The sequence below is a fragment of the Musa acuminata genome, chromosome BXJ2-6 (assembly GCF_036884655.1).
Source record: "Musa acuminata AAA Group cultivar baxijiao chromosome BXJ2-6, Cavendish_Baxijiao_AAA, whole genome shotgun sequence".
NCBI classification, from domain to species: Eukaryota; Viridiplantae; Streptophyta; class Magnoliopsida; order Zingiberales; family Musaceae; genus Musa; species Musa acuminata.
Window position 1 is genome coordinate 5,397,794 of NC_088343.1, and position 12,031 is coordinate 5,409,824.

The 12,031-nt window shown below is 41.1% G+C and overlaps 1 protein-coding gene across 5 annotated transcripts; it reads right to left on the reverse strand.

Moving 5' to 3' along the window:
- LOC103987019 (protein argonaute PNH1) lies at positions 1-10,366 on the reverse strand. Of its 5 annotated transcripts, none has more exons than XM_065111737.1 (23): positions 9,783-10,366; positions 7,747-7,889; positions 6,974-7,469; positions 6,672-6,880; positions 6,393-6,539; positions 6,180-6,313; positions 5,962-6,071; positions 5,607-5,713; positions 5,011-5,335; positions 4,071-4,178; positions 3,886-3,957; positions 3,497-3,619; positions 3,186-3,345; positions 2,972-3,093; positions 2,723-2,860; positions 2,490-2,632; positions 2,152-2,214; positions 1,983-2,046; positions 1,775-1,910; positions 1,561-1,634; positions 1,021-1,115; positions 907-938; positions 1-381 (listed from the first exon to the last, which is right to left on the reverse strand). In XM_065111737.1, exons 3-23 carry the CDS (start codon positions 7,379-7,381, stop codon positions 215-217), a joined length of 2,937 nt encoding a protein of 978 aa, XP_064967809.1. In that variant the 5' UTR covers positions 7,382-7,469; positions 7,747-7,889; positions 9,783-10,366; the 3' UTR covers positions 1-214. The 5 variants fall into 5 exon arrangements, with proteins under 5 accessions (XP_064967809.1, XP_018682346.2, XP_009403471.2 ...); XM_018826801.2 differs by lacking the exon at positions 7,747-7,889 and having other exon boundaries at positions 2,723-2,884; positions 5,011-5,127; positions 5,197-5,335; positions 9,783-10,365; XM_009405196.3 differs by lacking the exon at positions 7,747-7,889 and having other exon boundaries at positions 5,011-5,127; positions 5,197-5,335; positions 9,783-10,364.
- Positions 10,367-12,031: the final 1,665 nt, after the last annotated feature.

Here is a 12,031-nt window from a genome sequence, read left to right on the forward strand (position 1 = left end):
TGGAAGCTCAAACATAGAACACAACATTGGCATATCATCAGTCATGTATCACATTTCCTGAAATAGCTAGTATACAACACCAAGAATTCAGTTCCCAACAAGGCTGCAAGGCTTAGTTTGGGAACCAGCATGCTGGAAAACTGAAGCTGCCTCTCTATAGTATAAACATAACATGGATTTACAAAGTAATTTCTTTGCTGCTCCTCCCTCCCTTCTAGCAGTAGAACATCACCCTCTTCACCTTGTCTTTAAGGGCAGGCAGGGGCTTCACAGAGGATCCATCTGTCTGGTGCATGCTGCGTGATGCATTCTCGGATACCTCTGGATCCATGTAGAACCGAGCTCGGAAGGCAGCTAGATGAGCATAATATGCAGGTGGCACTGTTCAATAATGAATTAGATCAGTGACATCAATGTGCCATGCTTCAACCGAATCCGAAGGAATTCAAAGACGAAAGTATCCATCTTTTCTGATTCTTAGAATTCTAAACTAGATGGAATAAACAAACTAAGCCAAGCAAACAAAGGCATTCAAGTTGCACGAAGCACTAGACTAGGTGTTCACTTGGATTAAATGTACCATATAACATTATTATCTTCATTTTACAAGGATTTTTCAGGGAATTATTCTGTTGTTGGAACAAGTTTGTTTGGATAAAAAACATGAATTTGAGCTGCCCTATTGTTAGCAGGGGCATAGAAACACTACCCAAAATTGAGAAGGCCCTGCTAACAGATTGACATGTTTATGATCAACAGCCAACTCATAGATTACAATTAATGCTTATGATTTGTCTAGAAACTGCAGAAATGGAGGTCATTTTTACCACTCACATTCCTGTTTCACAAAGTAAAAGAACTAAAAGAAACAAACTACTGTAAATATAAAAAAGGAGCAGGTCGTACCAATAGAAACAGACCGGGTGCACCGAGCATATCTGCAATCAGAGAGTAACCTTAATAAATAGAGCTAGTTATTTAAATCATATATGAAATACATTGTCATTTGAATGACTTTACGTGTAACAGAGATTGTTTGTCAGCGTCTGCATTTCATCTGCCGTAAAATTGTTCTCATCCCATAGAACATGGTAGTGGGCTGGTCGACTAGTACCCTGCCAAATAAAGCAGGCCAGAAATTATTATTACAACAATCAGAAACTAAGCACTTGTAACATGTCGCTGAATGCAGGAAGATCATGTGCTTATAGTACCTATCTTTTCTGTTTACTTTTCCTTGGCCATTATTTTGAGGGCAAAGAATGTGCATGAAGGACATCACATATTATTTATTGATATATCAACTATCATTGTTCATCAATTTCCAGCTTAAAGCCTTAGTATAAATGAAAAAAAGAATTGTCAATTCTTACCATTACTATCTTTCAGTTCATGTGTATGACTGTCGAATATTTCTTTGAAACATTCTTTTGTCTTGCTTTACATGAATCACAATGCTAATATGGACATGTAGCTCCAGCCTCCAACAAATTTACCATCGTGCAATGCAAGCATGAATTGTTCAGGTAAAGAAAGATACAAGCTTTTGAAATTTCTTACCTGTATTCCTGCATGACTGCATAGGTAGAAGTCAAACTCAGCAGGATGACATATCTTAGTATCAACCACAGTTCCTGCCACACAAACTATCAGTCCTGAACCTAGTCTAACCAATGCAACTGTGATTACAAAATATAGCCAAAATTTCCTTGAAAAGTAATTACAAAAGTTTCTCTATTAACTACAAATGTTCAGTAAGGATGGCCATAATTACCGGGTAGGATATTTCCACTCTTGTCTGTGCTACTTCTGTCTTTGTGATTGTTTGCAAATAATCTCGTATGATGGCGTTTTTGCACCACCACAAATGTCACAGGAGGCTGGTAATTTGGTTCTAAGGATGCGCATGCCTGAAAAAGTGGATCACTAAGCAGCAGTATTTTGAGAGACAAGGTTCAGTTAAAACACTGAATCTTATTAACCTTGCGAATAGCATCTAGTTCATATAGCAAGACTTGATAGAACTGCCCTTCACTAACACCATCCCTGCAGAGAAAGTCAAAAAGTAAACAAGATTAGAAAGCCAATAACCTCGAGCGTTTGGCATTAGGCAAACCAATATCCACTAGGCTCCATAAAATAGACAACTACCTATAGAAGATTATCCTCAATGGCTTTTGTCCTGTTGCCTTCCGGAAAGATATCAGTAGTTCCCTGCAGAAGAAGATGAATGAGACATGTAAGCTCTTCTTGTTTAACAATGATATTTGTCTTGCTTCCTTCTACCAGAGGCTCCAAAAGATCTGCTAGACCAAATGAACGTCGAGCAGATATTTATCACAGGAGATCTCAGCACCACACCGAAAAGCAATTAATTAGACTAGGAGCATCAACCTGACATGAATTCCTAAGAACAAGGGACCACTCTTTTAACAAACTTTGGTGTGGGACTCTGTGAAATGTTATGCTTAAAGGAAAGAGACGCAAACCTGATCATGCCTCCTGTGACTGTACCCCGTTGAGGATCATGCCATGTCTTGAAAAGATCCTGAATGAGTTCTTGTCGATGTGCTTGAGCACAGACCAGTCCAGCATACTTTGTAACTTCGGGCCAGTCCTGAGAGGCAACAACCTGAAATCAAAAAATTAGACAAGGTGAACGGATGCCACAACCTGTAACGTGATGCATGCGAAACAAGTAATGCAGAATCCTTTTCATTACAGCAGCAATAGATGGACTAGAATCTTCTCCAGTCTCAGGATGTGTTACATCTGCTCCAAAAATGATAGTTGGTATATCACTGACCAAAGGAATTCTCCAACTTATGGCATCTAATAGCACAGTGTTTCTTCCTCCCATCTGCACAAGTTGGAAAGATAAAAGCTGCACAAGGAGTTTGATAAATGGTACTTGGAGTATCTAGCAGTCCATTTCATAACACGGAAGATGACAAGCAGCTTCAGAAAGTACCTTGACATTTATTTTGAGTGAGACATTTGCAAGGTATTGTTTGCTGATCTTAAATACATGCTTTGTGAGGCAGCACTGGGAGATCAACCCCAAATCAGTTTCACATATTCGTTTAAGATCACCTGTAGATGGACAAACATTATTTTAAATCATGCTTTTGGCAAAAAGCAAACACAAATCCAAAAAAATGATGGATGTAAGATTTGCAACACACCGTATAAAGAACCATTATTATCAGGGAGGATGGCTATAAGAAGCTCTAGCTCTTTTCCCTTCAGTTTGTTGGTTGCTGCATTATATACATGCCTTAAGGCCTTCTCCACTTGGTCTGGCCTTGCAGAATATATTGGGATAACTGGTTCATGGTCAAATTCCTGTAAAGTGTGACCATGAGAATTATGTCCATGTTTCCTTGAATCTTTTCATAGATGTTATGTGTTTCAAGATTAAATATATCATAATTGTATACTGCAATTATAATATAGCTAAGATATTTGAAAAAGAAATTGAAACATGAAAAGTTACCATGCCAGATACTTGGCACATCTGTGCTAGCTCCTGACAAAAACTACGAGCAGTATTTTCCTGAACACTCCGAGAAAAGTTAATGCAGGCCCAGTAATTTACTGTGCATCCATTGATCACTTTCTGCATTTGATAGCAAATACCGATGGGGTTAGATATGAAGACATTCTAGCGGGCAAGAACAATTTTACTTGGAAAATGTGGGTGACAATCAGCTCCAATAGTACTTCTGATAGTCCAAATCTCAGATCAAACCATTCACAGATGCAGACACCACTTCCCTGTGTGTCTGAACATTTATCTGAATGTAGCTTGATCCTAATCGGAGCCACAGAGCAACTGAAGATGAGGCAGTTAACAACTGCAACAGAGTTTAATTGGACAAGTACCTTATTCATCATATTCCACTGACCAACTTGAGGCAGGCACTCTTTTTCCTTCCCAGTGTCATTATACTTGAGCTTCATAATGCACACAGCATAAATCAAAATATGCTCATGGACAGTTGACTACATAACAGTTGAAAACAATAATATCTCTTTGATTTCATTAAGTTGCTTGAACAACATATTACCCATGGAGCAGGAAGTACTCGAGCTTCCACTGAGGTTAGCTTCTCACTGATGTTGATTCCAAACTCCTTTGCATAGGGATCATGCCCATAAGCATTTTGACGAACTGTCTGAAAGGGAAAGATGGATGTGTAACAATTTCACATTATTTTACAGATTCAATATAAACCAAAGAAAACATAGCATGACAGTAGTCTAAATTAAGATCACACATTTTATTAATATCGTAACCATAGACAAAGTCATCAATACTCAATATCTCACTATTATTATATATCTTAAGATCATTAATGATTAATATGTATTTCTATGCCTGACCAATTAAAGGTCAGGTAGCTTCCAGCATCATAAGCAGAATACAAGATGTCACAACCCAACTTGATGAGGTAAATGGCCCAGATGATGGACTCACTCTAGCCATATAAACCAATTCAATGCCTAGATGTGTGTCTAACTCCCATGAAGAAGACATGCCAAAGCATTTGAGAACATCTAAAATGACATCATATTGGACCCTGTAATTGACAATGAAGATCCTTAGCAAACAAATTAGATATGTGGGGATGAAAATTTTCTCCACCAGGAGGAAATGGCAAGCAAGATTCCATGATTAGCCGCTTCATTCAATGCTATAACATACTTATGCAAACAACCAAAAGAAAAGAAAACACACTTATCCAAACTGAAACTAAATTTGTGTCCTATACTTTTGACTTTCTAATGCATCCCCGCCCTTTATTGCACCTTCCACCCCTGCATTTACTTTTTCGTGTTTGCTTGCTTCCTATTTATAATGTTAACTGTACTTGTAACCTTACTTTTGGAGCTACAAGCATAAAACCATATAGATGCATACCTAGTACCTGTGCCCTCATAACCAACGATAAACAGAAGTCCCCATGGCACTGAGGTGATTGTAAACTTTAAGCATATTTTACTTACCTGCAAAATATCAATTTCTTGATCTCTGGGTCTCTGGCATGTAACTTTTAGCAAGGAAGTAATTTGCTTCTCATTCAGCCTCTTTGTATATCTCTGTCCCTCAACTATCTTGCAAGCCTGTACGTAACATAAAATCAGATCTGAAATAACTTGATTAAGAAATTTGTTATGCTTGACCAATCTCACCTCCATTGGAAGATAATTTGCCTTCTTCTGATTTCCTACCTGAAGGCAAGGAAGATGAGCATACTGAATTGTAAACCCATACATCTCTTTGAAGTATTCGACCACGGATTTCATATTCATCTGATCATCAATTGGGAAGCTGTTGAGATGGTAGAGTCAGAACGCTAGCAGCAAACATGATTACAATTTCAGCATAATAATTTTGCACACTGAAATGACACAGCAGGGAAACCCTCAAATGTTGATTATGCATCAATTTTGTGGAAAATTTACATATGAAGATTAAAGCAAACCTCATCAAGACATGTTATTCGCAAGCAGAGGCTTTTCTGGTGTATAGGAAATTCTAATTGACATTGTATTTTCTAGAAAATGCATTGACAAAAATACTATTAGAATAATACACTCACATCAGTTCATGTGTAGGTTGTGACGTTAGGCCTGAAACTCGATATTTCCTCCGCACATTTCCCCTGTGTGTGACCTCAACTTTGACACCTCTCAAGGCCTTCTTGATCTGCTTGACATTACCAACTATGCATGATTGATCTTGGTTACACTAGTACTAAAATTATGTTGAAAATAGCCAGAAGGCAGCTGAGCAAAGACATAATTATTTGAAAGCAAAATACAAAGTTACTTTTGCATCATATCTGGAGCAAATTGTATGAAATATTAAACACCTAGTAAGCACTAAAGTCCAGATGTAGAAAAACAAGGAACTGTAGTTGTAAAGTCTAAAATTACTCTTTCCCTGATGTATACCTTTATACGATCAGCATCTGATAATGGTCTAGACAATACATCTTTGCCTAGGACCTGAGCTACAAACTCAATCACAGGAAGAGGATCGATGAAAGCAGTGGATGACAGATCTGAACATTCAATATAAATCACATACATTCAGAAAGCCAGATACAAGAGAAATAGATTCAATTTATTTGTGCCCTATACTACAGTAAAAGGAAAAAACAAATAGATACCGATATTGAGTGAGAGGCCCATCTGGGTTGGTCTGATACTCTGGTAGAATCCACACCATGACTGCAAGCCATCACCCAGCCGTTGTGGTTTTCTGATATCTGGAGAATAAAAGCATCTTCCGACGGATATGTACCTACCAGCCAGCACTTTGAACAATTACAAAGCATTCATACTCCTAACAAGATGAGTGTGCGTCTTGCAAGAAATGGCACCTTTGATTTGATAATTCCCTCAGAACAATATCAAGAACCTGAAGGGCTTCCCGGGGAGCATCAGTCTGCTGTCCAGCTATAAACTGGCGCAAATGGTGAAGGTCGGCACGGGCTACAAACTTGATCCCAACTCTGTACTCCTTTTCTCTTCACAAGTCACAACAAAATTGGCACAGGTAAGAGCCTCCTCAGTGCAATATTTCAAGTACCATTGAGAAAATAAAATAAAATAATACTAATACAAATGACATGAAAATAAAAGGCAATAGTCAGTAAAACCTAGTAACCCCCATTCCATCATCATCCTCCACGAGCCTTATGATGAACTCCTTCGAGTTAAAGGGCAAACTCCCTGCTGTATAAAGACTCTTCCTTCCATCATAAGCCGGAAGCCTCGTTCCCAACTCGGTCTCCCTATACAGTCTCACCAATTCTGCAATAATAGCCCTGTTCATACTCCTACAACTTACTTCCGGTATAATTGTCACCTGCAAATGAAGTGCCCCAATAGAACAACATCTCATATGCAATACCATTACCAACACCGATCGATGATGTGACGAACAAGTATAACAACTTACATCATATTGATTTAAATCCTTATCAGGCAACTCGGCAAGGAAATGATTGGCCTTAACAATGCACCTGGTGCCTTCCTGTCCAAATCCTGGCCGCCGGCAGAAAACAATGCCCTTGCTTGACACAGGAGGAGCAACTTTTTCGAGTCCGGCTTCCGCTTCCAACTTCACCTGCCGCCCCGCGGCCTTGCCTCTCGCTCTCCCCCGACGGCGGCCCATGCTCTTCACTTCCTGTGGCTGGCATCCGTTGTCGAGATTCTGCTGGTTCACGCTGTTGTGCAGAGGCTTCTTCGAGACAATGTGCTTCTCGCCCTTGAGTGCACTCGTCATCTGCCGGCTGGGCATCGGGGCGGTGTACGGCGACGGCGAAGGACAGAAGCAAGCACCTCGTCTCTCTACATCAGCTAACATTGCAAGCCAGTATGAACCCACATGTATTTATCGAGCCTTCCGAGGGGCGCACCAGCAGAAAGACAGCGAAAGGCAAAGGTAAGCTCAGCTGCAGAAGGTTTAAATAAGGGGATATAATGAATGCTTTGCAGCGATAGCAGGAAGAAGAAGCAGCAGCAGCAGCAGTAGCAGAGATGTGGTATAAACAGAAGCATTAATATCTCATGCAGAGGTGCAGAGCAGATCTACAGTACGCAATGTTTTAGGAGCTCAATCTAAGCAAGAGGAAAGAGGAAGGAAGATGGTTAAAGCACAGCAGAGATACGTTGCAAGTAACGGCTGCCACGAGATGCAGAAGCAAGCAGAAGACCATCATCATGACCCACCTTCCACAGGCCATGGGACTGTTTGCATCAGCTGAACAAACAACCCAACCCCCTCTCTCGTCTAAACCCCATAAAAGGCTTCTTCGTTCAGAGCATTACAGACATGGCCACAGGGCAAAGCTCCATTCATGTAACGCCGGTAGCTGCAATAACACAAGCTAGTAAAGTATTATAGCGAGATGGCACCGAGTTATTACAAGACAAAAGAAGGATCCACTGGGAGTATCAACAAGAAATGGCTGATCTAAGAACATTGGGGTGGCTTAGTCGCAGTCACACTGGGATCCCGACATGGGAGCCTTAGGAAAGGAACAGTGAGTGCGTGTATATGTGTTTATTATGGTGGAGGATTGGGATGGGGACAGGAAAAAGGTAGTGTGGGGGATGCTACTGCAGAGGTGTCGTTTGCGGTGGGCTCCGATCTGGGCTACAAAATGGCTATAAGGAATATAGTGGGGAGCACAGTAAGGACAAGCGACTCGCTTCCCTAAAAGCCCATGGGACAAAGCGTAGCATTCAGTAGTCAGCCCGTAGTGCTGCAGCGGCAGCAGCAGCAGCAGCAAAAGCAGAGGGGAGAGAGAGAGAGAGAGACAGGAAGAGATCTCTATAGTTTATTACTGATGTAAGGGATAATGGTGGCAACGAGTGCCTTAAAGAGGTGCGCTGCTCGTGAGTGGAACACGAGACACGCAGCGTCCTCAGTTCGATGTGTGGACTGTAGCCTGATCACCGTACATGACCAAAATAAATATCGTTCTGATGCAGAGGAGGAGGCTTGAAGAGGGTTTCATGGCGATTTATGACCGCTTCGGCAACGAAGAAGCTCGCTCACACCTTCATCACATGAGGAAGACATGTAGTCATTTGCTCCTTCGTCCAAAGCAAGAGCATCGTGCATGCAGAACAATCACATCAAGTTCACAGCCTCGTTTGCTGAGCCTAATGGGGGAAGAACAGCATCGTGTGGTTTCTCTGAGCTTCTCTTTTGTCTTTGCAGCGTTACCTGAAGCCGATCTAATAGGTAGCGAGGTGTCAGGCTAGAGTTCATGAAAGCAACCAAGGTGGAGGCATGATGTGATCGGCACAGGGGAAGACATGTATGTAAAGAGAGCATTATAGGGCAACCGGAAGTTGCTTGCTGCAGTTGGCGTGAGCAGGATGAAGGTCATATCAACCCCATTTCTAAGACAACTACGTCGGATGAGGTGCCGAAAAGGGCAAGAGTGATACGAAGGATCCAAAAGAAACAATCACCACCAAGGCAAAGAAGATAAAGACAGTGGTGATGCGAAAGGCAACAGCCAGCCAAATGACAGCAGAAAGACCCTCAAGAAACATACTAGTCCTGGAGAGGAAATGGTGGACGCCTAAGAAAGGTTGTTTGTGATGATGACGATGATGGCTGATGACGAGATGAGACGAGACCCACGATATCTCCATGCTCCCACGCAAGGCGGATGGAGTTTCACGTTTGCAGCGAGGCGTGGGGAAAAGGACAGCTACAGGACTGCAGGGGCAATCATGAGATGTTATCTCTGTGGATTTGTGGTGAGAGAGAGCACAAGTGTAAGAGGGAAGAGAAAGAGTAGGCCTGAGGGGAGAGAGAGAGCGAGAGAGGGGGGCATGAACTACCTTTTGCTTCCTCACACTTTACTTGCAGGCTGCCTTGCCTCCCTACCGTTCAAACAAGAAAGAGAAAAGGAGAAGCCTATTTCTCTCCCACCTCCCTCTTTATTCTTCTGAACCACCCAACACCAACAGAGCCACAGAGAGAGAGAGAGAGAGAGAGAGGTGCAGTGGCTTTTAATGCCCGCCGTCTGTGGGTATCATTCATTACCAAACATCGGCATGCTTGGAGGTATGGCTATGTGATAATGACTACCGCTATTCTCCAAGAACAGAGACCTAATCACCGCTGGGAATTGCAAGCTTAGGCAGCCAAAGAAGCAAGAAAACTAAGAAAACACACACACCACTTGCTCTGCAGAACAGAGCAAATGGGATGGCGAAGGAAGGAGGAGAGAGAAGAAGCAAACCTGCTGGCTGCGACCGGATCTCTCACCCTCCACTGCTGCTGCTGCTGCTGCGACTGCGACTGCGACTGCGACTGCACCACCGATAAAGAAAGGGCGAGGTCTTTTGAGGTGGGAGCGTGCGATTGCAAGAAGCAACCTCCTCCTTGGTCGCGTATTTTTATAAGCTCGCCTCCACGCTTGCCGACTCGCGCGGTGGGATTATAATAAGGCACACCCCATCCGTCGCCAAAAGCAAGAAGGGCTTTCCGATCTCCTTTCTCGACACAGGTACGTGCTCTTTTGCCGGTGCGCGCCTTCCTTCTTTCCTCCCCCCTCTGTCCGTGGCCCTCTGGTGCGTCGTCTAGGGTTGAGAGCTAGACAAAGAACCAAGGCGAGGAAGATATGGGGGCGTCCATACCGACGCAGCGATTGCAGAGAATGTGCGTGGGACGGAGGAGCGAAGACCGCTCGGGAAGCATGCGCGACGAGGGAGACGAAGAGCAGTGTAGGTCATAAAGTGCGCGTCTTTGCTTTTGTAAGCATACCAAAGCTATGACCATACGTTACCATAGCATGCGCGATGAGTTGATGTAAATATACTTTTATGTCTCGAAAAATTATATGTATCCTTTTATAAATGTAAATATACTTTTATACTCCTTTTTATGTCTCCGATACGGGAAGAAAGTAATCTTATTTTAGACGTAAGCAAAGAGTTCTAACGAGAAACGGTGGATTAACTTTTGCACTTCATTTATTTGGTGAATTACGGTAAAAAACCCTCCTATTTTCACTTTTTTACATTAACATCTTCTTTCCATTTATTATCATTTTTATTTTTTTTATTTTTTTTAAAAAATAAAATTATCCTTGCCTTTCGACCATTATCATCACTACCTTTGCCTAAATACGCCCATACTTGTTTCAAGTCTCATTTCAACTATATATTCTCTCCCGTTGAATCTTAGGATCACCATTAATAGACCAAAGTAAGAAAGGAGGAGAGACGAGAATGACGACAAGAGACGTGGTGACTATGGTAATAAAATAAAAAAATATTAAAAAATAAAGAAAGAGGGAATGAAGGATAAGAGTACATGATCTTTATAAAGATGACAACGAAGGGTAGAGGCACTACAATGAAATGACAAGACGATGATGAAAAATAAACCAAAAAGATGACACCAATCGAAAAAAAAAAAAAGATTTTTTTTTAGAATTTACCATAAGTTTTTTTTTATTAATAAAAATATCATGATTTAAATTTTATAAAAATTCATATTTTAGGAATGTACTACTTTGTCGAGTTAGTAATATCACCATATTTTAGACAATTTTATTAATTATTTTTACAATATTTTAAAGCTGATTGTTTATATAAATATAAAGAACAGTAAATCTGAATTTTATATAAATATAAAGATTTGGGAAGGATGCACATAAAAACAAAAGATTTTGGGGATTAATATATGAAAAGCCAAAATAAAAGAGTTTAGAATTTAAGATCTGAATGTGGATACTACTTGGGTACTAATTTTTTTTTATTTCATTTGCTTAATATAAATAAATACAACGAATTTAAGATGAGCACAGACATGATAATAATTAAAACTAAGACGATACATCATGGATAGAAATGGTTCTTCCTTCCAGAAGAGAGTACAAATGAAAGATGGATCGAGATAATATGTTCCTCTGACCCCTGTAAAAGTATAATTTTATAGTAATTAAAAAGAAATTAAAGTTGCAAGCTCTTTCTCTCTCTACTTTCCTTAAAAAGAAGAAGACAAAAAGGTTCCTATGCACCGGCAAATAGAAGAACTCATCATCCTATCCTCGTTCGACAAATATGGGTGACAAGTTTGACATATCCTACATGAAATGAGGCACAATGAAGAAAGATATGAACATGTTGGGATGAAGAGAGAGACTAGCAAGTCAGAGAGGGAGGTGACCATGCCACCACTATCCGAGTGAGGATCCACCACTGCAAAAGAATGAGAAAGGAAAAGCTGTTCATGGTCAGTGGTGTCAGTCCACACAAAAGGGGATTAAAGTGGTCTTGCTGCGTGTTTCTTCAATAACACAAGCATCTCATCTCCTCCACCAAAGCACTTGACCCCTCCTTTAGGGGCAGGAAAATGGAGTGCTGCTTTGACCGCTCTTCTCATGACCAGTTGCTTTTATCATGCATGCATTTCTTGGGGGCTCCTTTATATACATGACCGGCAGCTTTGGCAAAAGCCGAGCACACAACTGTTTGAGTGCGT